The sequence below is a fragment of the Odocoileus virginianus genome, chromosome 10 (assembly GCF_023699985.2).
Source record: "Odocoileus virginianus isolate 20LAN1187 ecotype Illinois chromosome 10, Ovbor_1.2, whole genome shotgun sequence".
In the NCBI taxonomy this organism is placed as follows: domain Eukaryota; kingdom Metazoa; phylum Chordata; class Mammalia; order Artiodactyla; family Cervidae; genus Odocoileus; species Odocoileus virginianus.
In genome coordinates, this window is record NC_069683.1 from 47136586 (window position 1) to 47157716 (window position 21131).

At 45.7% G+C, this 21131-nt stretch overlaps 1 protein-coding gene and 1 long non-coding RNA gene across 5 annotated transcripts in view; one reads left to right on the forward strand and one right to left on the reverse strand.

Moving 5' to 3' along the window:
- JAML (junction adhesion molecule like) overlaps nt 1–12821 on the forward strand; it is a 59024-nt gene extending 46203 nt beyond the window's left edge. For all 4 annotated transcript variants that reach the window (XM_020886707.2, XM_020886705.2, XM_020886706.2 and 1 more), the window contains 5 exons: nt 685–910; nt 4167–4305; nt 7256–7316; nt 8947–9033; nt 12323–12821. In XM_020886707.2, coding sequence (XP_020742366.1) covers nt 685–910; nt 4167–4305; nt 7256–7316; nt 8947–9033; nt 12323–12415 — 606 coding nt within the window. In that variant the 3' untranslated portion in view covers nt 12416–12821. The remainder of the gene's footprint in view (nt 1–684; nt 911–4166; nt 4306–7255; nt 7317–8946; nt 9034–12322) is intronic.
- On the reverse strand, nt 2361–8407 carry LOC139037169 (uncharacterized). The gene is made up of 2 exons (XR_011490005.1): nt 8227–8407; nt 2361–7435 (listed from the first exon to the last, which is right to left on the reverse strand). It is a non-coding gene; the product is annotated as an uncharacterized lncRNA (long non-coding RNA).
- Nucleotides 12822–21131: the final 8310 nt, after the last annotated feature.

The window sequence follows — 21131 nt, forward strand, 5'->3', positions numbered from 1 at the left end:
TTATATACCTTTATGAAAAATTCTGACACTTTTTTATCTAACAAGTATTTTTAAAGCATCTGTTGTATGGTGAACACTCAAAGCTCCTGCCCTGGTGGGAGACTTAAAATCAAGATGGAGGGAGATACATAGAAAAATAATGAATAAATAGGAATTTCCCTGGTGGTCCAGTGGTTAAGAATTTGTCTTGCAATGCAGGGACACTGGTTTGATCCCTGGTCAGGGAACTAAGATCCCACATGCTGTGGGGCAACTAACACCCAATGCAGCCAAATAATAATAGTAATAATGAAGAAATATATACACCGTATGTCAGGTAACAGTAAGAGCTATGGAGAGCAAGAAAGTAGGCTTTTGTGATTGATATTTTATGTAGGTGGTCAGGGAGGCCTCACCAAAAAGGTAACATTTGAGTAGAGGTCTCGGGGAAGTGAAGGAGGCAACCATGTGTCTGTCTAGGTGGGAAGAGTGTTCCAGGCATAGGGAGCAGCAAGTGCAAAGGCCCTGAGGCCAGCACTCAAGGAGCAGCAAGGAGGTTGGTGTGGACACGTGTGTCCATGACTTTGTGTTTTCTGATACTTTCTGATGATACCTTTACTGCTTCTACACACAGGGCCTGTGAATCCCAAGAGCTCCCTCCAACCCCAGTTCTTTAGTCTCATACATTTTACCTTTCCCGTCTAGGAGGAGATTGTGTTGCGCTATCAACCCAAACTCAGGGCGCCCCAGAACTGGGGCCGCTTCCTGAACCGTGTAAACTTGGTGGGAGACACTTCCCGCAATGATGGCTCCATGATGCTCCACGGAGTGAAGGAGTCAGATGGAGGAAACTACACCTGCAGTATCTACCTGGGGAACCTGACATTCAGGAAAACCACTGTGCTGCAAGTGATCCTGAAAGAGTCCCGAAGTATGTAACATTTGGCCGGGCGGGGAGGAGGGACTGCATAGCTGGTAGGCAGGGCCAGTACTAGGGTGAAGCTGGAGAGGCTTCTGGGATGCAGAATTTAAGGAGGCACCACGCTCAGGTCCTGTACCTGCCTGCCCCTGATGAGCCTCGTACTTACCAAGCACTCTACCCTGTGCTGGCACGACCTTGAGAGTAATCCCTCCTTAAATGTGGTGCCCTGGGCACCTTGCCTGTCTCACCCTAGTGCTTCCCTGATGGTAGGTCAAGGGAAAAAAGGTAATACTGAGTGAACGCCAACCCCTCTGCCAAACCTCACCCATGGTTTCTGTAACATACCAATTTAAAGACACAGGAGCTCAGAGATGGATTGGGGTCGTCTTGACTTGGCTTCAAGGGAGATGCTCTGTGTTCTGTAGTAGAAGGGAAGATGCTCCTGAGCTGGTGAGAGACAACAAGAACAAAGGAAACAGGAGGGGAAAGAACCAAAAAGAGAGGGAGTTTCTGATCCAAGGTTCTTTATTCTGGTAAACAGTGTGTATTAAGGCCATTGGTGAGAGGAGAGTAAAGACTCAATTGTGTTTACAGAGAGGTTGATAAATGAGGGGTTAAAGTTAAACCAGAACCCAGTTAGCTGTCAGGATGTGGCCTGTGGACTTTGCCTTTTGCGAGGGCCCCAGGGGTTGGCTGTGGTTGGTTGGGGGCAGGGATGGGGTGAGGAAACACCTCTACCCTCAATACCTCTGGCCAGAGACTTAAGTCTATGGAGGCTCCTTCTTGTAAATTACGGAGGATCCCAGATGGAGAGGGAGGCAGGACAGATGGCTTTCTTCACTCTCAGAAGTCTTACCTCTGCTTCACAGGAAAGAGAAGCCATTAGTGGGAACTCAGGCAACTTCTGAGCCCTCCACACCCACAAACAGACCTACATCTACTCCATCCTCATCTTTCCCCTGCCATCCTGAGCTCCCTTCCCTTTGGGGGCTTATCTGAGCCCCTGTGCTCAGGTGGTGCCCTCCTCTCCTTCTCAGAACCCTCACAACATGCCTCTTTAAGCTCATACTTTCCATGGGCTTCTACCATTAAGCACATGCGTACCCTCAACTCTTCCCCTTACCTGTGTCCTTCTCTACTTTAGCTCTCACCCTACTCCATACCTTTTCTTTTTTCCCCTCTTTCACTTAAAATTTCTTTATTTATTTTAATTGGACGGTAATTACTTTACAATATTGTGGTGGCTTTTGCTACACATCAACATGAATCGGCCATAGGCATACATGTGTCCCGTCCCTCTTGAACTGCCCCCCACCTCCCTCCTTACACCACCCCTCCAGGAGACACAGACATAAAGAACAGACTTTTGGACTCAGTGGGAGGAGTTGAGAAGGTGGGATGATTGGAGAAAATAGCATTGAAACATATACATTACCATATGTAAAACAGATAGCCAGTGTTTTACCTTTTCTTGAAACAGCTTTATTGAGATACAACTCACATGCCACACAATTCACCCTTTTAAAATGTACAACTCAATGTTTTTAGAGTATTCTGAGTTGCACGACTTTCCTCATGATACATTATTCATTTCTTTCTAGACACAGTCAGATAGCTTGCTGAAGGACTGAACTCGGGGTCTCCTGTCTCATCTTCCATTAACTCAAAGCACTCTGCAAGCAGTCTTCTACTTCTCCCTCTCCCCCAGTGTAGATCACCAGTGGTACTCTAACTGTTCATCCTGGATCTTCCCTACCCCAGTGGTATTGAACACCACATTCTGTATACATTTAACATATTCTGTTACACACAACCTATCTATCTATCCATCCATCCATCTGTCTATCCGTCTGTCTCTGTATATGAACTCCATCCAGATTTTCCACAAATACTCACACACAAATAATCCAAATCCACCACTCACACCTGTCCCCTGCCCATCTCTCCAACCTCAGTTGATGCCACCGCTATCTACACAATTATCCAACTGGATGCCTGGGAGTTGTACTTGATTTTTCCCTTTCCCAGGACCCCCAGTCTAACAAGTCAACAAGTCCTGTCATTTCTACTACTGACTTTGGATCTGTCTTCTTTCTTATCTGGCACCATCCCCTTATTCTGACTGTCTGTCTGTCTTAGACTGTAGTCCTCTCACCAGTCTCTGCTTTCACTCTTAGTCACTACCCCTCATTCTCAGTGCCATCTTTCTCAATCACAAATCTGAACTTCCTACAGTCTTTCGATGTCTTCTCCATCACCTACAGAAAAAACAAAAAACCAAGCAAAACAAAAGATTGAAACAAATTCCTCATCAAGATAATTAAGGTGCTTCATGACTTAGATCCTATTATCTACCCAGCCTCATTCCCCGTCACACCCTCAAATGCAACCTTTGACCCAGAGCCATGGCCCTCTTGCTAGTTTCTCCAAGTACCATCCTGAAGCTAAAGGCCCCAGACCTTGGGTATAATGTCCCTACCTCCCCCACCCCCATCCTTCTCCTATTGTTTGCTAAAATCCTTGATAGTTCCTTTCGGACTCAAACTTTAAAACTTGCTGACAGATTCTCAGGTTCTGCCCCCATAGAATTGGGCACCCGTTTCTCAGTGCTTTGCCCCCATGTGGGCTGCTCTCCTAGCACCCAGAGCAGTCTGTGGTGTTCCGTGCACACTGTCGCCTCCCTGAGGGCACAGACCATGCATTATTGGTATTGGTATTATTACACCAACAATAATTGGTGTTATTTGTATCTTCTGTGCCTAGTACTATCTGGCACTCAGGAGATGTTTGATAAATGTGTTCAGAGTAAATTGAGGAAATGGGTGAAGGGTGCTATATAGATGGATGGAAATTTCGTGCTTGGTATCATGACTGTGGGGCTGTGTTGTAGCTTAGATACCTTTGAAAACAATCACTTCACCATAGAAAGGTCAGCAGCCTCTAAGATGTCTGTTATTTGTGTCATTTGGTGAACCACATTTTAAGATAGAATTGTTAATGTAAATGGAAACTCTACTGTAGGTCAGGTGATATTCTGTTTACCCACCCACCTTCATCTATATTTTAAGGGTAAAATGGGGTGGGCAGAGGCTGGTTCTCAATCTAAAGGGGTCAGCTGGAGTACCAGTGCTTCCATGTGGGGTGAAGTCTGGCCTTCTCCTCCTACTTCCTGACGTGGCTGTTGCTGCTTGGCATAGAACTGGTGAGGCTCCCAGCTCTTCTCTGGAATGTTGAGGCTCTGTCATTGCTCTTCTCCTTTCCCAAGCATTGGTGACCCCGGGAGCCCTCAGACCAGAGATCCTGGGTGGTAACCAGCTGGTGATCATCGTGGGGATTGTCTGCGCCACCATCCTGCTGCTTCCGGTTCTGATACTGATTGTGAAGAGGGCCTTCGGAAATAAGAGGTATGGGGCTGCTCCCATCTCTTGGATGGGGAGGCTGAGGTGCCTCTAGCCTGAAGTGGAAGAGAGTGATAAGACCCTATGTGTACCATTTTCACAGAAGGGTGTGTTTTATTTTATTTATTTTTAGAAAGAGTTGTTTATTTATTGTGGTGGGTCTTCTCTAGTTGCGACAAGTGGGCTTCTCATTGCAGCGGCCCCTCTTGTTGCTGAGCACGGGCTCTCCGCGCTCAGGCGTCAGTTGCTGCAGCGAGTGGGCTCCATAGCTGTGCACGGGCTTAATTGCTCCATGGCATGTGGGATCTTCCTGGACCAGGGAATCGAACCTGTGTCCCCTGCATTGGCCTGAGGATTTTTAACCAGCAAACCACCAGGGAAGCCCAGAAGGGAGTATTTTAAACTAGCCATCATCTGGGGTAATCATGTTAGATGTCATCGTGCAGTGACCCCACCCCCTTTGCTCCCTGTTCAGTCTCTAAGTCGTCTCTGACTCTTTTGCGACCCCATGGACTGTAGCCTGCCAGGCTCTTCTGTCCATGTGATTTCCCAGACAAGAATACTGGAATAGGTTGCCATTTCCTTCTCCAAGGGATCTTCCTGACCCGGGGATCAAACCCATATCTTCTGCACTGGCAGGTGGATTCTTTACCACTGAGCCACCAGCGAAGCCTCCTCTGTTCTTTGTTGTCCTGAAAGGCCTTACACATTCCCACATCACTGTCATTTTATAAGATTACAAAGACTTAAAATGTTTGTCCAAGTAGAACATAATTAAGAGTATAAATCTTATGCAAGAACCATAATGGTGCTATTCAATGCCTGAGAGAAATGATTTTTGGATTACCCATAGCACGTATACACTTTTTAGAGAAGCTCAGATTTTGAGGGTTGTCAGTGACATTATTTGAAGGACCACATTTTAATTATGAGAAGATACTTTTGAATGGACAGCCTCAGGTTCTAAATTATTTTTAGGGAATGTATATTTAAAGGCTTGAAGTTCTGTACATGCATGCTCAGAGTTGTGTCTGACTCTGCGACACCATGGACTATAGCCCTCCAGGCCCCTCTATCCATGGGATTTTCTGGACTGGGGTGCCATTTTCTCTACCAGGGGATCTTCCTGACCCAGGGATTGAACCTGCACCTGTTTGTTTCCTGCACTGAACAGGCAGATTCTTTACCAGCTGCACCACCTGAAGTTCTCCTAGTATCTCAGAAATTCGCAGATCCTCTGGCATGAGCACTAGCGTTTCACTGGTTTTGGCTGGGCCATATCCTTCTGTTTATCCAACTATTGATGAACTATGTTGCTAGGGCAAATTGACTCTCATTTTGAAATAGTGTCAAGGGGCAAGAACCCCCATTTAGAGTGAGTAGAGCTGACTTTTAGGTCTCCTTTCCCCATGGGATGTGGATCATACAGAAACTGCTGGTATCTGCTAGGTTTGCATTTGACTCCTCAGGGGCTTTCTGAGTTGGTTTTGAAATTGAAAGTCTTTGCTCTTGGCAGGTGGGCAACACAGAACGAAGAGTTAGACAATATGGCTTCCCTATCAGCTCACTTCCCTGATCTGGACCTCAGTGTCTCTCAAAATGAAGAACAGAACTCCCATGTCTATGTATCTGTTTATTCTAAGAAATAATCAGATGGATGTGTTGAGATTTGTGCATAAACATGGTTGCTGTAGGAAAGGTTATAATTAAAAACTGAAATCATTGTCAGTGCCTGTCAGAAAGGTAATGATCCAATGAACTGGTATTCCAGTCGATGAAATACTGCTCAACCCTGTATGTAATGATGGGGAAAGATGTCCAAGAAGTAATATACAATGTATAGTAGGATCTTATTTTAATAAAAAAGCAAATTATGTAATTCTCACTTCAGCAGCACATATACTAAATATATTCTATGTGAGTATACTTATGCATTGAAAGAAGTTTGGAAGGATAGTTTTAAAATACTAATAGTGCTATTTGGGAGAAAAGAAAAGGTGGGTCCTATGAGGGTAGGAGGTTTACTGGAACTTGAACTTCAGACTGTCTACATTTCTGTATTATTTGAATTATTTTACAATCAGAGCATACAACTTTATAATCAGGAAATATGATTAAAATATTTACACTTTGAGACAAAAAACCAGATTCCCTTCTAGCTTTAACCCTGGTTGTTGTTTTTAGCTGTACTTGAGGCCGAAGTAGAAAAATGGAAGGCTATGCAGTAGCAAAAGCAGAAGGCAGATGGTCAAGAGATCAAAGGCCAAGGGGCAAGGAAGGGGCCCGAGCTCCCAGCCCTGGGTGTTTGCTGGGTTAATTCTGCTTGTCCTCCCCCCAGGGAGAATCCCAGAGCCTTTAACTCTTGTCTTGCTGAGTTTCTGCTGCCCCCTGCTGGTCAAACTTCTTCTCCCTAGTCCTTGGAAGTGATGAAATCCAATCCCGTGGAGTCCCTCTCTTAATTCACTTACAATTGTTCTGGACAGGAAGTTATTAGGGTGACAGGAGACAGGCGGAGGGCTTCCCTTGTGGCTCAGCTGGTAAAGAATCCTCCTGCAATGCGGGAGACCTGGGTTCGATCTCTGGGTTGGGAAGATACCCTGGAGAAGGGAAAGGCTACCCACTCCAGTATTCTGGCCTAGAGAATTCTATGGATTGTATAGTCCATGCGGTTGCAAAGAGTCGGACACCACTGAGCAACTTTCACTCACAAGAGAGGCTGAAGCTGTCTTCCGCCCAGGCTTTCTCTCGATACTTCTCTGCTCTCCATTAAAAAGACGCATGCCTCAGATTCTAAGCTGAGCTGTTTAGTGCGGGCTGAAGGTGTCTAGAAGTGGGTCCTCCTCTGAGGTCTCTTTTTATAAAAGCTCTGTGTGGTCTTGTGTTGTCATCCTTGACTATACAATGCCAGGTGGTTAATTGCACGTGCTTTTCATGTTTCTCATGCTTTTCTTTGCAGTTCAGTCACTTCCACCACCCTGGTCAAAAGCCTGGAGAACACAGAGAAGCCTCGTGCAGAGGTAAGAGAAGAATTCTGTCATTTTGGGACCTCCCTGGTGGTCCAGTGGTTAAGACTCTGTGCCTCCAACGCAGAGGACATGGGTTCCATTCCTGGTCAGGGAACTAAGATTCCACATGCCTGCAGGACCAAATAAATAAATAAAATGGAAAAAAAAAAAAAAAAAGACAAACCAAAAGCCAGAATTATGCTGCTTTGCAGCTGTGCCCAGTGAGGACAAGGTGGAGACTGCTCCAGCACCCAGGTGGTGTCTTTATCATTCTCCTGGGAACTGTGTCTCATTCACTGTTATGTCTCAGCACCTCCAGTGCCTGGCCCAGAGCAGTGCTTAGGAGATCTCCATCACTCAGTAAGAGCCCAGGAGTAGTGAGGCGCGTGGGGCGGGCGGGGCCAGCCCAGCAGCCCAGCCCAGCCTTGGAGGGTCCGGGGAAAGCGCACTGGACTTGGAATCGGAAGCCAGTTCAAGCCCAGCTCTGCCACTCCCCGAGCCTCTGTTTTCTCATCCCCAAAATGAGGAGAAGGACAAACATATCTGCCCAGCTGTGAGGTTCAAATAGCGTGATGCTATGTGCAAGTGCTCTATAATCTCTGAGGCATTGTATCAATATGAGGGGTGATTATGATCCATTCTGGGGTTAAGTGAAAGAGTTAACAGTTCAGATTAAATATTCAGGAACCTTTAGAAAGAGAGAATCAAGAACTTTTTCTTGATCATATTAGTTTGTGATAGTTTATATAAATAATAAATAATTGCTACTAGGAACTGAGAAATGGATTAATTTCCTTGAACTTCCCCCCACTTTTTGTTCTTTCTTTTCTTCCCTCCTCCCTCCATCCCTCTTTCTTTCTTTCTTCCTGTTTTCCTCCTTCCCTCCTTCCTTTCTTTCTTTTGAAAAACTCTTCTTACATACCTTTTCATCTTTTGAGCTGTTTGTGACCCAAGAGTAGGATTTTCTCACATTATAGGGGACTTCAGAAGTCCAAGAATTTGTCACTGGATGATATCACTTCCCCAGATAGTGACAGGGACAGGAGTCACAAAGTACCCCTGACCTCACAGACATGAAGTTCAGTGAGGGCTGTTCCTGCCATTTAAGCTGTATGGGAGAGATGGTGACAATTAGGTGCTGATGAATTCTGTCCTGCCAAGACTCTAATTGTGAGGAAATAAGCACAAAATTAAAATCATTTGGCAAAATAAGAATTCTCTGCTGCTACCTCAATGCCCATCTAAAGAAAGATGTTGGACTTTTTTTTTTTTTTGGTCACACCATGTTGGGGAATCTTAGTTCCCCAACAAGGGATTGAACCCATGCCCCCTGCATTGGGAGTGTGGAGTCTTAACCACTGGACCACCAGCGAAGTCCCAGATGTTTGACTTTTGAACCAAAGAAGTTCGTTCTGAATGTAGTGCTCTTTGCTGATGAGTTAATTTTCAGGAAGTCTGAGGACTGAATTATTGTGACCTATGATCATTCTGTAGCTCTCAATAACCCTCAGAACTCACTGATTTTGGGGGTTGATGCCCTGTGAACATAGGGGATCATGAGAACATGGAAAAGATAGCCTTTTCTCTGGCATGTAAGATTTGTGGAGTTTTAAGACTATTTATATGATTGTCTCCCCTCTAGAAACACATTTACTCCTCAATAACCACACAAGAGGTGAACGATGAGGAAGAATCAGGTGGAAAATCGGAGGCCACCTACATGACCATGGTGAGGAGTGTTCTGGGTCTCGCTGAGCCCGGTGTCTGGAGGCAGGAAAAGGACTTGGGAAGGATATGGCAGACTCACGGGGGATGGATGTTGCTAAGGTTTCCTGGTGGGAGCAGGGGTGGGGGTGAGGTGGGGTGGTGGTGGGGTGGGGGGACACTCTGCTGAAGGCAGAGATTTTTCTAGGTAGTTGGAAATTGTAAGAAGCTGAAGCTCTGCTGGATAGAACAGTAGTAGCAAACTTGTCCTTATACCCAATTTCGAGTCTTCTGAGCATCTCTAGGGCTGGAGAGGGTTGATCTTAGAGGTAGAAGGAAGTGCTATCATGAGGTTAGACAAAGATCTCTTTCTCATCAGCACAATACTGGTTTAACACAATGTAGAAAAGAGGGACTAGATGATCCTGTACAAAAATCATGTCATGAGGAACTGTTTTCCTCCCTTTCAAAAGGTCCCTTCCAACTCTTAGATTTTTTTTTTTGCAGCATAAGGTCATTATTTGTACTTTATTAACTGAATGCAACACAAATTTGCCATGCCCATTAGATGCTCATATACACATGCCTGCAAGTCCAGCACCAATAACTTCCTAGTGCTGTGTTGTGCTAAGGAATTGCTATTTACAATTTAAGCCCTAGGTCCCTTAATGAATTACATGTCTTTCCCCAAGTCTTTTTATGCTAGTAGCATTCTTTATTTGATGCACCACTATGAGAACTCTACTGTTTATGCTATTTTACCCAGTGCTCCTTTATTCATAGCCTTTACAGTTTTCCTATGGTGTCGGGATATTTTATTGTTGTTTAGTCACTAAGTCATATCTGACTCTTTTGTGACTTCATGGACTGTAGCCCACCAGGCTCCTCTGTCCATGGGATTTCCAGGCAAGAATACTGGAGTAAGTTGCCATTTCCTCCTCTAGGGGATCTTCTTGACTCAGGGATCTAACCTGTGTCTCTTGCATTGGCAGTCAGGTTCTTTGCCACTGAGCCACCTGGAAGCCCACTGTGATATTTTGTATACTTGCTAATTGCTTTATCATGTTATTAAATTTTATTTTTTTACATTTCTGAGTATGACCTCTTCTCTGCACCTATCTTTTAGAATTCCTTAGATTACTAATGGTTCTATTTTTACACTGATTTCTAGTTGGCTCCAATTCTAGGTGGCCAACATATATTGAAATATACACGGTCTAGTATATCCTGGAGTGTTACATGTCTTCAGTGTTAGCTTGTGGGCTTCTCCTTCACTGGTATTTTCCTATAATTTACAACGTTTACTGAACTTACCTGTGTGTGCTCAGTCACATCCGACTCTTTGCGGTCCCAGGAACTGTAGCCCGCCAGACTCCTCTGTCCATGGGATTCTCCAGGCAAGAATACTGGAGTGAGTTGCCACTTCCTGCTCCAGGCAATCTTCCTGACCCAGGGATTGAATCCACATCTCCTGCATTGGCAAGCAGATTCTTTCCACGTTTGTTGTTGTTTAGTTGCTCAGTCATGTCCCCATGGGGACTCTTTATGACCCCTTGGACTGCAGCACATCAAGTTTCCCTGTCCTTCACTATCTCCTGGAGTTTGCTCAAACTCATGTCCATTTAGTCAAAACTCCACCTGGGAAGCTCTAAACTAAATTTACCCACCAGTTGCATTTAAAGTCAATATTTTTCAACTCTTAGATTTTTTAACTCTGTGACTTATTGTACCTTGACATAATCCAACTGCTGGAAGGCTGCATGCTGGATTTCATGTAATAATACAGAGTCTGATTCCTATGTTCTCTTTGTTCAACTCTGCAGGAAAGTCTAGCACCTAGAAAAGACACTGGCTGTGTAGTGAGTAGGCGTAAGGACAAAAGGAATGAGCTGGCGAGGGACATGATGCTATTTGTAGATAAATAATACTTGGTCAAGAATTTGCCTGCAGTGTGGGAGACCTGGGTTCTATCCCTGGGTTGGGAAGATCCCCTGGAGAAGGGAACGGCTATCCACTCCAGTATTCTGGCCTGGAGAATTCTGTGGACTGTGTACTCCATGGGGTCTCAGAGACTCGGACCCAACTGAAGGACTTTCGCAATAGGCACCCCAGCCATTGCAGGGAACAGTGTTCTACTGTGTTCAGGAAGGCTGGCCTCCTCTGTTTATAGGATGATGGCTTGTGTTTTTTTCCTGTTATACCAGCTCCAAGGACACATGACTCCCAGATGATTGCAACAGAGAAAGGTTATGCCAGGGAAGAGTGAGATCAGAATCTGGCGTTGCTCCACCAAGTGAAACACGAGCTCCCCTCTGAAGTTGAATATAGTCACTCCCCTTCCCCGCATCCTTCTCTCATCATTGCCATGTGATGCTACAGTAACTGCCAGAACCTTGTCTTAGAGACCTGCTGATAACGGTGCCTGCTGCTCTGTGTCCATCACCTGGGTGGTACCATTTGCAGACACTCTGTGGGACAGAGATGATGGAGAAGTGAGCCAGCTTCAGTGCCAGCGTCTCATGTTTAGTGCCAGGTGTTTGAGATTTAAACTCTGCAGAAAACAGCACCCATGTCCCCTTGAAACGGATCCAATAAAGGAAGTGTGATGGGAGACCAGGGCCACAAACTCAAAAGGCCTTCAGGGGCTCATCAAGTTATTCTAAAACACTGTCAAATTACACAAGGCTGTGGGTGAATTCTGGCCTGTGTACCATTTGTTTGAGACTTTAGCTAGGGGGCTGTTATCTGATAGAGAGCAGGGGTAACAAAGAAATTTTGCTTAAAAATTAAAAAAAAAAATTTTTGCTCATCATGGATTTTTTTTTACATTGATTTTTATTTTTGACTACACCTGCAGTGTGCAGGATTTTAAATCCCCAACCAGGGATTGAACCCTTCCCCCCGTACCTCCTTGGTGTTCTAACTACTGGACTGCCAGGGGAGTCCCAGAACCTTTGCCTTTTTATTAAGTTTACTTAAATGGAGGGGCACCATACCATGTCCTCTTTCTGAGGCTGTATGGCGCAATGGTTAAGATCCCTAGCTTTGGAGTTGGACACACCAGGGTCTACATCTTTACCCTGACTTAGAAGCTGGAGCATCTTGGGCAGGTAACTTGGCTTCTTGAGCTTCGGTTTCCTCATCCTTAATGGGGAAAATATTAATAAAACCTATCTCTCGGGTTGTGAGGAACAAATGAGATAGTGCATGTGAAATTCAGAACTAGCCCAGACAGATGGAAAGAGTTCAATGAATGGTAACTATTATGATTGAAATGCTTCTTACAAATATGCTTTTTTCCTCTCTCCCCACAGCACCCAGTCTGGCCTTCTCTGAGGTCAGCACCAACTAGCCCACCAGACAAAAGGTCAACTGGGGGAATGGCAAAAACAGAGCAAGCCTTCTGAGAAGAAGGGGTGGTCCTTTCACCCTTGGCTGAGGCAGAGACTCTCTTTGCTGTGTGTCCTGAGTCCATCCATATAGCAGTTGTTTCAGACCCACTGCCCTCCCAGTCCTCATCCTGCCTCACTGCTTGGGCAGAGGGATGATGGAGTTGGAGGGCTCGAAGCCCAGCAGAGACTGGACAGGCCTGGAGGAAGACAGGCTGATAAGGGGGAGCATGGATGTGGTCCCCCTGGAGTGAGACCCTGGTCAGCTGCTGCAGTGGCCTTGAGTGTCCCTTCAGGTCAGACCCTCTGCTTGGACGGTGCTCTCTGTGGAAGGTTCCAGAGAGGGATCACAGAGATAAAAACTACCCCAAATGATTGTTCCTTTGGCCAATGATCCCTAAATAAATGCAGTCTGTGGCAATCATCCTGTGTTTCTACCCTGGCTGAAGGGCATGTGGAGTGCTGGTGAAGAATCTATAGTTGGGAATTCCTGAAACAACTGAAGTGACTGGAAGAAAGCCCTGCTGTGACTCATACATTGGGGGCCAGTTTGAGGCTTGAGGAAGTTTGGGGGGCGTGAATGGGTTGGAAGTGGGGTATGAATACATCTCTTCGATGTAACTCAGTGCTTATTGATGCCGGCTGGATATCAGAGTGGCTGGTGGCTCTTGGCTGGGCCCCCACCAGAGGTCTGGATAGAATATATGGGTGGAGCTGGAGCACTTGTCTATTTCAGAAACGACACTCCTGGGTCACCAAAGTGGACAGCCACTGATTTAACTCTTGGTCTGAAATGTGAGATTCCTTCCTTTTTGGTTCCTTTAATGTTGTAAGATTTAATAAGGCTAGTTTTATTTATTTATTTTTTTAATCCTCTGGTTCTGAACTCCTGTTTCTAGTCTGGTCTCAGCTCAGATCTCTTTGTCTTTACTCCCATACGGCCTGCCTCATGTACTGTGTCCCATTTTCCCCTCTTAGCCATTTAGGGCCTGGATAAAGAGCAGATCTTTTGTGGGTCTCTGATTTCTGATCCAATCTCAAGTTGAGGTAATTTTTAATTTTTTTAAGCTGCACCCCACAGCACATGGGATCTTAGTTCCCTGACCAATGATTGAACCCATGCACCTTCCATTGGAAGTGTGGAGTCTTAACTGCTGGACCACCAGGGAAGTCCCAGAGCTACATTTTTGAGTGATTTCCCTAACTCTCCAGATTTCAAGGACCCTCCACAACACACTCATCATTAACTTTCTCTTTTACCAACTGTCCTCTGGTCTCCACTTGGAGGCTTGAAGCCTCTTTTTGTTCAGCCATGGCTAAGAGTCATGAAATGTTTCTTCCTCATTTTTAGCTCTCAATAAGGAGCATGTCAATAAGTTACAATATGTGGATTGAAGGCAATATCCTGTCCAAGACATACCAGAGAGGCGACACATGTTGACATGATGGGGGGACCTCTTTAATATACTAAGAGTTCAGGGGGAGGAAGTGGTTTCCTTTCTGACTTATTAGGCAACATGCTCTCCTGAGCTGAGGGGCCCTTTTCTACTTCCTCAAATATTGTTTTCATGTGACGACAACCTTCAGGATACCGAGTGAGGTGGATGGATGGTGATTGTACATCTGTTGTTCTGAGTAGAAGGGAATACTTGGGATAAGGGCTGAGTGGGCTGGGCAGCTTCTCCATGTGCTCCTCCCTGCAGAGGACGCTTTGCCCTGGCAAGTGTGCACATACCCCTCCAGGGTTTGACTTGCACACATCAAATTTGAATTCCATTCATTCAAGGTTAAGCTTTCATTCTGAGGAGGAAGAAGAGGAAGTCTTCCTCTCTCTCTCAACTCTGCCTCTCCACAAATCTTCCTCTTACACACAGGCATGGAGTCACTTACACACAGAGCGCAAGTCCACAGCTGTCAAATACAGTTTTGCCCCAAACCAAAATAGCCCTGCAGGGGCCCATGGGAAAGACCTGCCTGCCCCCTATGCCCTTTGCTTAGGGGTGGTTGTCTACTAAATCCAGGACCTTGAAGGCATATAGTGTAGGGAATGGCTTCTAGGTGAAACAAACCTGGTTTAAATCCTGGCTCTGCCTCTTACTCTCTGTTCAATATGACGAAGTTTATGTCAATTCTTTGAGGCTATTTGCCTGATAGAAAATAATCATGGGAACTAAATGAGGTTGGTTAGGGGCTAGAGCCTGGTCTGGATCCTCCATCCCCTTCCAGTATGTTTTCCCCAGTGGATTTGTCATCTGATGATTCAGTCCCCATCTCATTATTTTTTATTTCTATGGGCAGGAAGCCCTGCAACCCTAAATATAATAGCTAAGTCCTTCTTCTCATCCAAAGAAAGAGTTAGGAAGTCAAACTTGGGGAAGGGTTTTGCATAGCTCTGAGGGGTGACATTCTGAAGGGCAAGACGCCTGCTGGAGATGGAGCAAGCTGGATCTTGTAGATCCAAGCAGTTATGTTACTTGAATTTGCAGTATTTTAAGTCTCTAGAACACCAGATGCTCCAATATTCAAAGGCTTCCATAACCAAGCAAACTTTTGCCAACAGAAAGCAGCCTAAGGGTGGAGGGGGTGGGGCCACCCAGGAATAATGGAGAATCTGGCACCATCAGAGTTTGGCTACTGGAACTGAAAACAGTTCAGCCTGTCCCCTGAGGACCTGCAGAAGCTGTGCCTCCTTTAAAAGGCTTCTGCCTTCTGCCAGCGCTTCAGTCTTTGTTTCTCTTTGCCACCTCACTCTTTCTGCTCTTAGCTAGTCTGTGTGCTTACATGTCTACACTGGGAATTTTCTTTAATAAAACACCAGCTCTTTGTACGTGTGTGTGTGTGTGTGTGTGTGTGTGTGTGTGTGTGTGTGTGTGTGTTTGGAAGTGGTCATCCTGCCACTGATTTGGCTCAGTTACTTAGACCTAGAGAACCTTAGGTTGCAAGTTTTGTCCAACCCAGACCAGTTATCTTCTTAGAATAAACAAAGTTTCTCAGAACTCCTGACCTTCTGTCCTGGCCAGTTGGTTTGCAAATGTGGTACATTCTTCCTCAAGGGAGATCAGGTGATCCATTACCACTTCTATAACAACCAACTCTTTTTTTTTTTTTAAAGTCAACTCTTGAAACATCCCTTCTTCACCAAAAAATAAGGGAACTTGGAGTTTTCACAGAAAGCTAAACCCTTCCATATTTCCTAGATGGTGACAGCAACAGTAATTTACTTTGTCCCAGAACTCCCAGAACCCTTGTCTGAACTCCACACTGTATGCTCATGGCTTTCTGACATTGGGCACCATTTTGTCTACCCATCCACACCTCCGATTTTTTCCCCATGCTCCACATACCTTTGTCTTTTGTGCTTCTGAGCCTTCGCTCTTGGTGTTCCCCTGTCTAGAATTCCCTTTTTCTTCTTACCTGCCCAAATAAACATTTCTTCAAGGACCTGCTTGAGTCTCGCTCGGGTGATGGTCCATTTCTACTTGTCTCTACACTTACTGGATTTTATCATTTGATGTTTTCTAATTGTTTCATGGGTGTGGGCTTTATTTTCTCTGAGAGATCTTAAACTCTTTAGAGAATCTGCTTTAGGTCTTTTCTGTGAGCGTTGCAGTATCTGACTCTATGTGGGAAAATCCTTCATTGAATAGAATTCCTAGGGAATGGGGTGGCTGAACCTGGCTTCCAGACCTGGTTCCACCACACTTTGGCTGTGGAAGGTCAGGTTGATGGTGTTTCTGCTCTTTCCCAAGATGTGAAATAGATATTCATTCATGCATTCATTCTCATCTGCTCAGAGACTAATAGTGGCCTAACACAAACTAAGAAGAATAAGACAGAACCCCTGTCTTTAAGGAACAACAGTCTAGTTGGGGAGGTAAGATATATAAACAAAAAATGACAATACTCCCTGACTCAAGCAATCCCAGGGGGTACTGTAGATGAGAGTTGATACATTTACCTCCTTGTCTAGAAGGTAAACTCTCAAAGAGTGAGCTGTATCTCATCCACTTCTATGTCTCTACTTTCTAGCCTTGTGTCCGGCACATAGGGGACATTAGATATTCGAGTTTGTTGTATGAAGGAACTGATAAATGAGTGAGCGGACCCAGGGTCATAGCATCACAGAAAGAAGTATGTAGGTACAACAAGGAAGGGGTTACTTTGTATCATATTTAAAAAAAATATTTATTTTTTATTTGTTTATGGCTGCACTAGGTCTTCATTGCTGGGAGCTGGGTCAACTCTCTAGTCGTAACGCACGGGCTGCTCATTGTGGTGGCTTCTCTTGTTGCTGAGCACAGACTCTAGGGTGCATGGGCTTCAGTAGTTGTGGCATGCAGGCTCTACAGCACGTGTGATTCTGTGGTTGTGGCCCATGGGCTTAATTGCCCCACTGTGTGTGGGATCTTCCTGAACCAGGGGTCAAACCTGTGTCCCTTATATTTTTGGCAGGCAGATTGTTAATCACTGAACCACCAGAGAAGTCATTTAGTAGAGTTTTGAAGAAGGACTAGGAGCTAGCTCAGCAGACAAGGGAGGAAGGGCATTCCTGGAGGAGGAAACTTCAAAGGTCAAGACACCATGATGTGAAGCTCTTACACGGGGTCAGAGAAGCCTCGAACCTTGCCTGGTGCAGAATGGCTTGGGAAGGGTCAGGGCAGAGAAGAAAGGTGAGTGAAATTGTTATTCCTGGGCAGGCCACTTGGTGCTGTACACATTTAATCCTAAGCTTGTTCCTGCTTGCCAGCCCCTTCTTCCCAGCCTCCCATACCTGGCCTCTGCACTGCCTCTTGCTCCTGGGATGCAAACCTTTTAATATTCATTGAAGGCATTACTTCTTAAACTTTCATGTGCTCAAGAAACATCTAAAGATCTTGTTTAACATGCAGATTCTGATTCTTTGGGTCTGAGGTGGGACCTGTGACTCTGCATTTCTAAGAAGCTCCCAGGTGAGGCTGAGGATGCTGGTCCAGTAAGGCAGTGGTACCCAGGGAGGCTCTCTGTAGCCTCAACTAAGAATTCCAAAGGTAAAAGGAAACCATCTTCCTTTGGATTATTTGTAACGTTCTTCCACCAGCAGGATAGAAAATTGAGTGTTGTCTAATCCAGTCTTCAGGGATAAATGGCACTGGGTAGAAATGCTGAAAAGAGGGCCTCATTCCCCAGATAGCCCATCTCCAATAGTGGTGCCTTCATTTTGCAAACTATTGATTACCTCTTTGAGTTTCTGCTTCCCAGGCTTTTATTGGCTCCTGGGGGAAGGCACACCTTTTTGAAGCAGATGGGCATCTGGAAGCCTGACTGAGCTGTGGGAAGGCTCAAGGTCTGCTCTCCTCCCAACTCACCCTGCCAAGGTGCCTCTCCCCTGACCCAGTGCCTTCTGACTCTTGGTCCTGGAGAGCTGAATTGCACAAAGTCTATACTAAGTCAGAGGCTTGGCTGCTCCTAGCCAAATTCTGGATAGAGGCAAGGGAACTTCTGGATCTGTTTCTTAGGTGTCCCCCAAATAGAAGCTTTTGGACCCAGTGTGAGACCAAGGGAGCTGGGTAAGCAAGCAGCTTTCCTGGGCCTCATGGGCATGCTCAACAGCGTTAAGAAAAAGGAGGAGGCCGGCTACATCAAACTAAAACTCTCCGCCTGACATGTGCCTGCGGCAGCATGGTGCTGCAGACTGGTTCAGGGCTGAGGGGCTGGGGGTGGGAAGCTGGGGGCCCCCTGGGGGGAAGCTGGGGCCCCTGGGCCGATGCCGGTGTATCCCTGTGAGCGCGCCTGAGAGCCAGGCCAGGCTGATGGCAGAGGAGGCGTGGGGTCTGAGGGTTGTGGCCACCAGGAGACCCTTTTCTCCTAGGCTACCCCGTCTCTCCTCTGACTTCTCTTCCTTTGGGCTGTGAGCTCTGTGAACGAGCCAGCTAATGCCAGACTCTGGGGAAGTGAGAGAGGCACTTTGGTGACAGAGTCTCTGTAAGATCCAGGCACGGATAAGCTCAGAGGTCTTCTCTACACATCTCTGCCTTCAGCAACTGCCACCCAAATTTGACCCACTTCACTCCTCCTCAACCTAGGACAGCTTCAGTGGCCTGGGCTAGATCTCACTGCCTTCTTGATAATGTGGATGATGTCCCATCCCTCTCCAAATTCACTCATTCATTCATTCAGGGTATCCTGGGCAGCTAGGCAGCACCTGTGTCTGCTCTGAGCTGAGCACTGTGCTGGTCTCTCATTTGATTCCTTTGTGCCCTGTCTCTTTCTGCATTCTGTTACACACACACACACACACACACACACACACACACACACACAAAGAGGCATCTTGCTACATCTATTCTGGTTTTCTCTTCCCTGTGTCTCTAAACAGCCCAAGGGAAGTTCTCATGTCTCCTCCCCTTGGTAACAGGTGATGTGGATTACTGGATACATGTAGTGTTTCACACAGACCGCAGCTTGAGTCTTGACTCTGACCCTGCCCTTAACTATTAATATCATAGGTAACTTGAGTGGGCTCAAGTTGAAGATGGGCTAATAAAGGACAGAAATTGTATGGACCTAACAGAAGCAGAAGATATTAAGAAGAGGTGGCAAGAATACACAGAAGGACTGTACAAAAAAGATCTTCACCACCCAGATAATCACGACGGTGTGATCACTCACCTAGAGCCAGACATCCTGGAATGTGAAGTCAAGTGGGCCTTAAGAAGCATCACTATGAACAAAGCCAGTGGAGGTGATGGAATTCCAGTTGAGCTATTTCAAATCCTGAAAGATGATGCTGTGAAAGTGCTGCACTCAATATGCCAGCAAATTTGGAAAACGCAGCAGTGGCCACAGGACTGGAAAAGGTCAGTTTTCATTCCAAACCAAAGAAAGGCAATCACAAAGAATGCTCAAACTACTGCACAATTGCACTGATCTCACACGCTAGTAAAGTAATGCTCAAAATTCTCCAAGCCAGGCTTCAGCAATACGTGAACCATGAACTTCCAGATGTTCAAGCTGGTTTTAGAAAAGGCAGAGGAACCAGAGATCAAATTGCCAACATACACTGGATCACCGAAAAAGCAAGAGAGTTCCAGAAAAACATCTATTTCTGCTTTATTGACTATGCCAAAGCCTTTGACTGTGTGGATCACAATAAACTGTGGAAAATTCTGAAGGAGATGGGAATACCAGACCACCTGACCTGCCTCTTGAGAAACCTGTATGCAGGTGAGGAAGCAACAGTTAGAACTGGACATGGAACAACAGACTGGTTCCAAATAGGAAAAGGAGTACATCAAGGCTGTATATTGTCACCCTGCTTATTTAACTTATATGCAGAGTACATCATGAAAAATGCTGGGCTGGAAGAAGCTGAAGCTGAAATCAAGATTGCTGGGAGAAATATCAATAACCTCAGATATGCAGATGACATCACCCCTATGGCAGAAAGTGAAGAGGAAATAAAAAAGCTTCTTGATGAAAGTGAAAGAGGAGAGTGAAAAAGTTGGCTGAAAACTCAACCTTTGTAAATCTAAGATCATGGCATCTAGTCCCATCACTTCATGGGAAATAGATGGGGAAACGGTGGAAACAGTGTCAGACTTTAGTTTTTTGGGCTCCAAAATCACTGCAGATGGTGACTGAAGCCATGAAATTAAAAGACGCTTACTCCTTGGAAGGAAAGTTATGTCCAACCTAGACAGCATATCAAAAAGCAGAGACATCACTTTGTCAACAAAGGTCTGTCTAGTCAAGGCTATGGTTTTTCCAGCAGTCATGTATGGATGTGAGAGTTGGACTATAAAGAAAGCTAACTGCCGAAGAATTGATGCTTTTGAACTGTGGTATTGGTGAAGACTCTTGAGAGTCCCTTGGACTGCAAGGAGACCCAACCAGTCCATCCTAAAGATCAGTCCTGGGTGTTCATTGGAAGGACTGATGTTGAAGCTGAAACTCCAATCCTTTGGCCACCTGATGTGCAGAGCTGACTCATTTGAAAAGACCCTGATGCTGGGAAAGATTGAGGGCAGGAGGAGAAGGGGACGACAGAGGATGAGATGGTTGGATGGCCTCACCGACTCAATGGACATGAGTTTGGGTAAACTCCAGCAGTTGGTGATGGACAGAGAGGCCTGGTGTGCTGAGATTCATGGGGCTGCAAAGAGTCGGACATGACTGAGCGATTGAACTGAACTGAACTTGAGTGGGTTAGGCCCTGTCATCCTCTGTTTCCTCATCGCAATTAACAGAAAGAGAAAAGGATGAATTGAGAGAGTAGCATTGACACATATACACTACTTATCTCAGGTGGCCTCGACCTGCAATTGCTTGGAGGGAGGCTTGGGTTCCCAGCCACAGCGTGAGGCCAGGTTGTGGTGGTGATCCTGGCCATTAGACCAGTGGTCAGTGACAAGGGCCCTGGCCCTTTGGCTTTGCAGAAAAGAATTTCCAAAAAGACAGAAAGTAGTGAAGCAAGTATTTACTAAGAGGAAAAAGAGTACAGGACATGTGCATAGACACACGTGCAAACTCAGAGGGAAAGTCCTTGAATTGCGCTCCCGTGGCAGTTAAAATCAATTACATGGGGCATTTCTTCCTGTTTTCCTTTGGCCAATCATTTTTATTTGCCTCATTCACAGTTTATATCTGGTATATCTCAGGATCCATCCATGTGTGTACGGGCATCTCTTAGCCATGATGAATTCTACTGCAAAGGCTTGTGGGTAGAGCATCCCTTGACATCACTCCCCCTTTAACC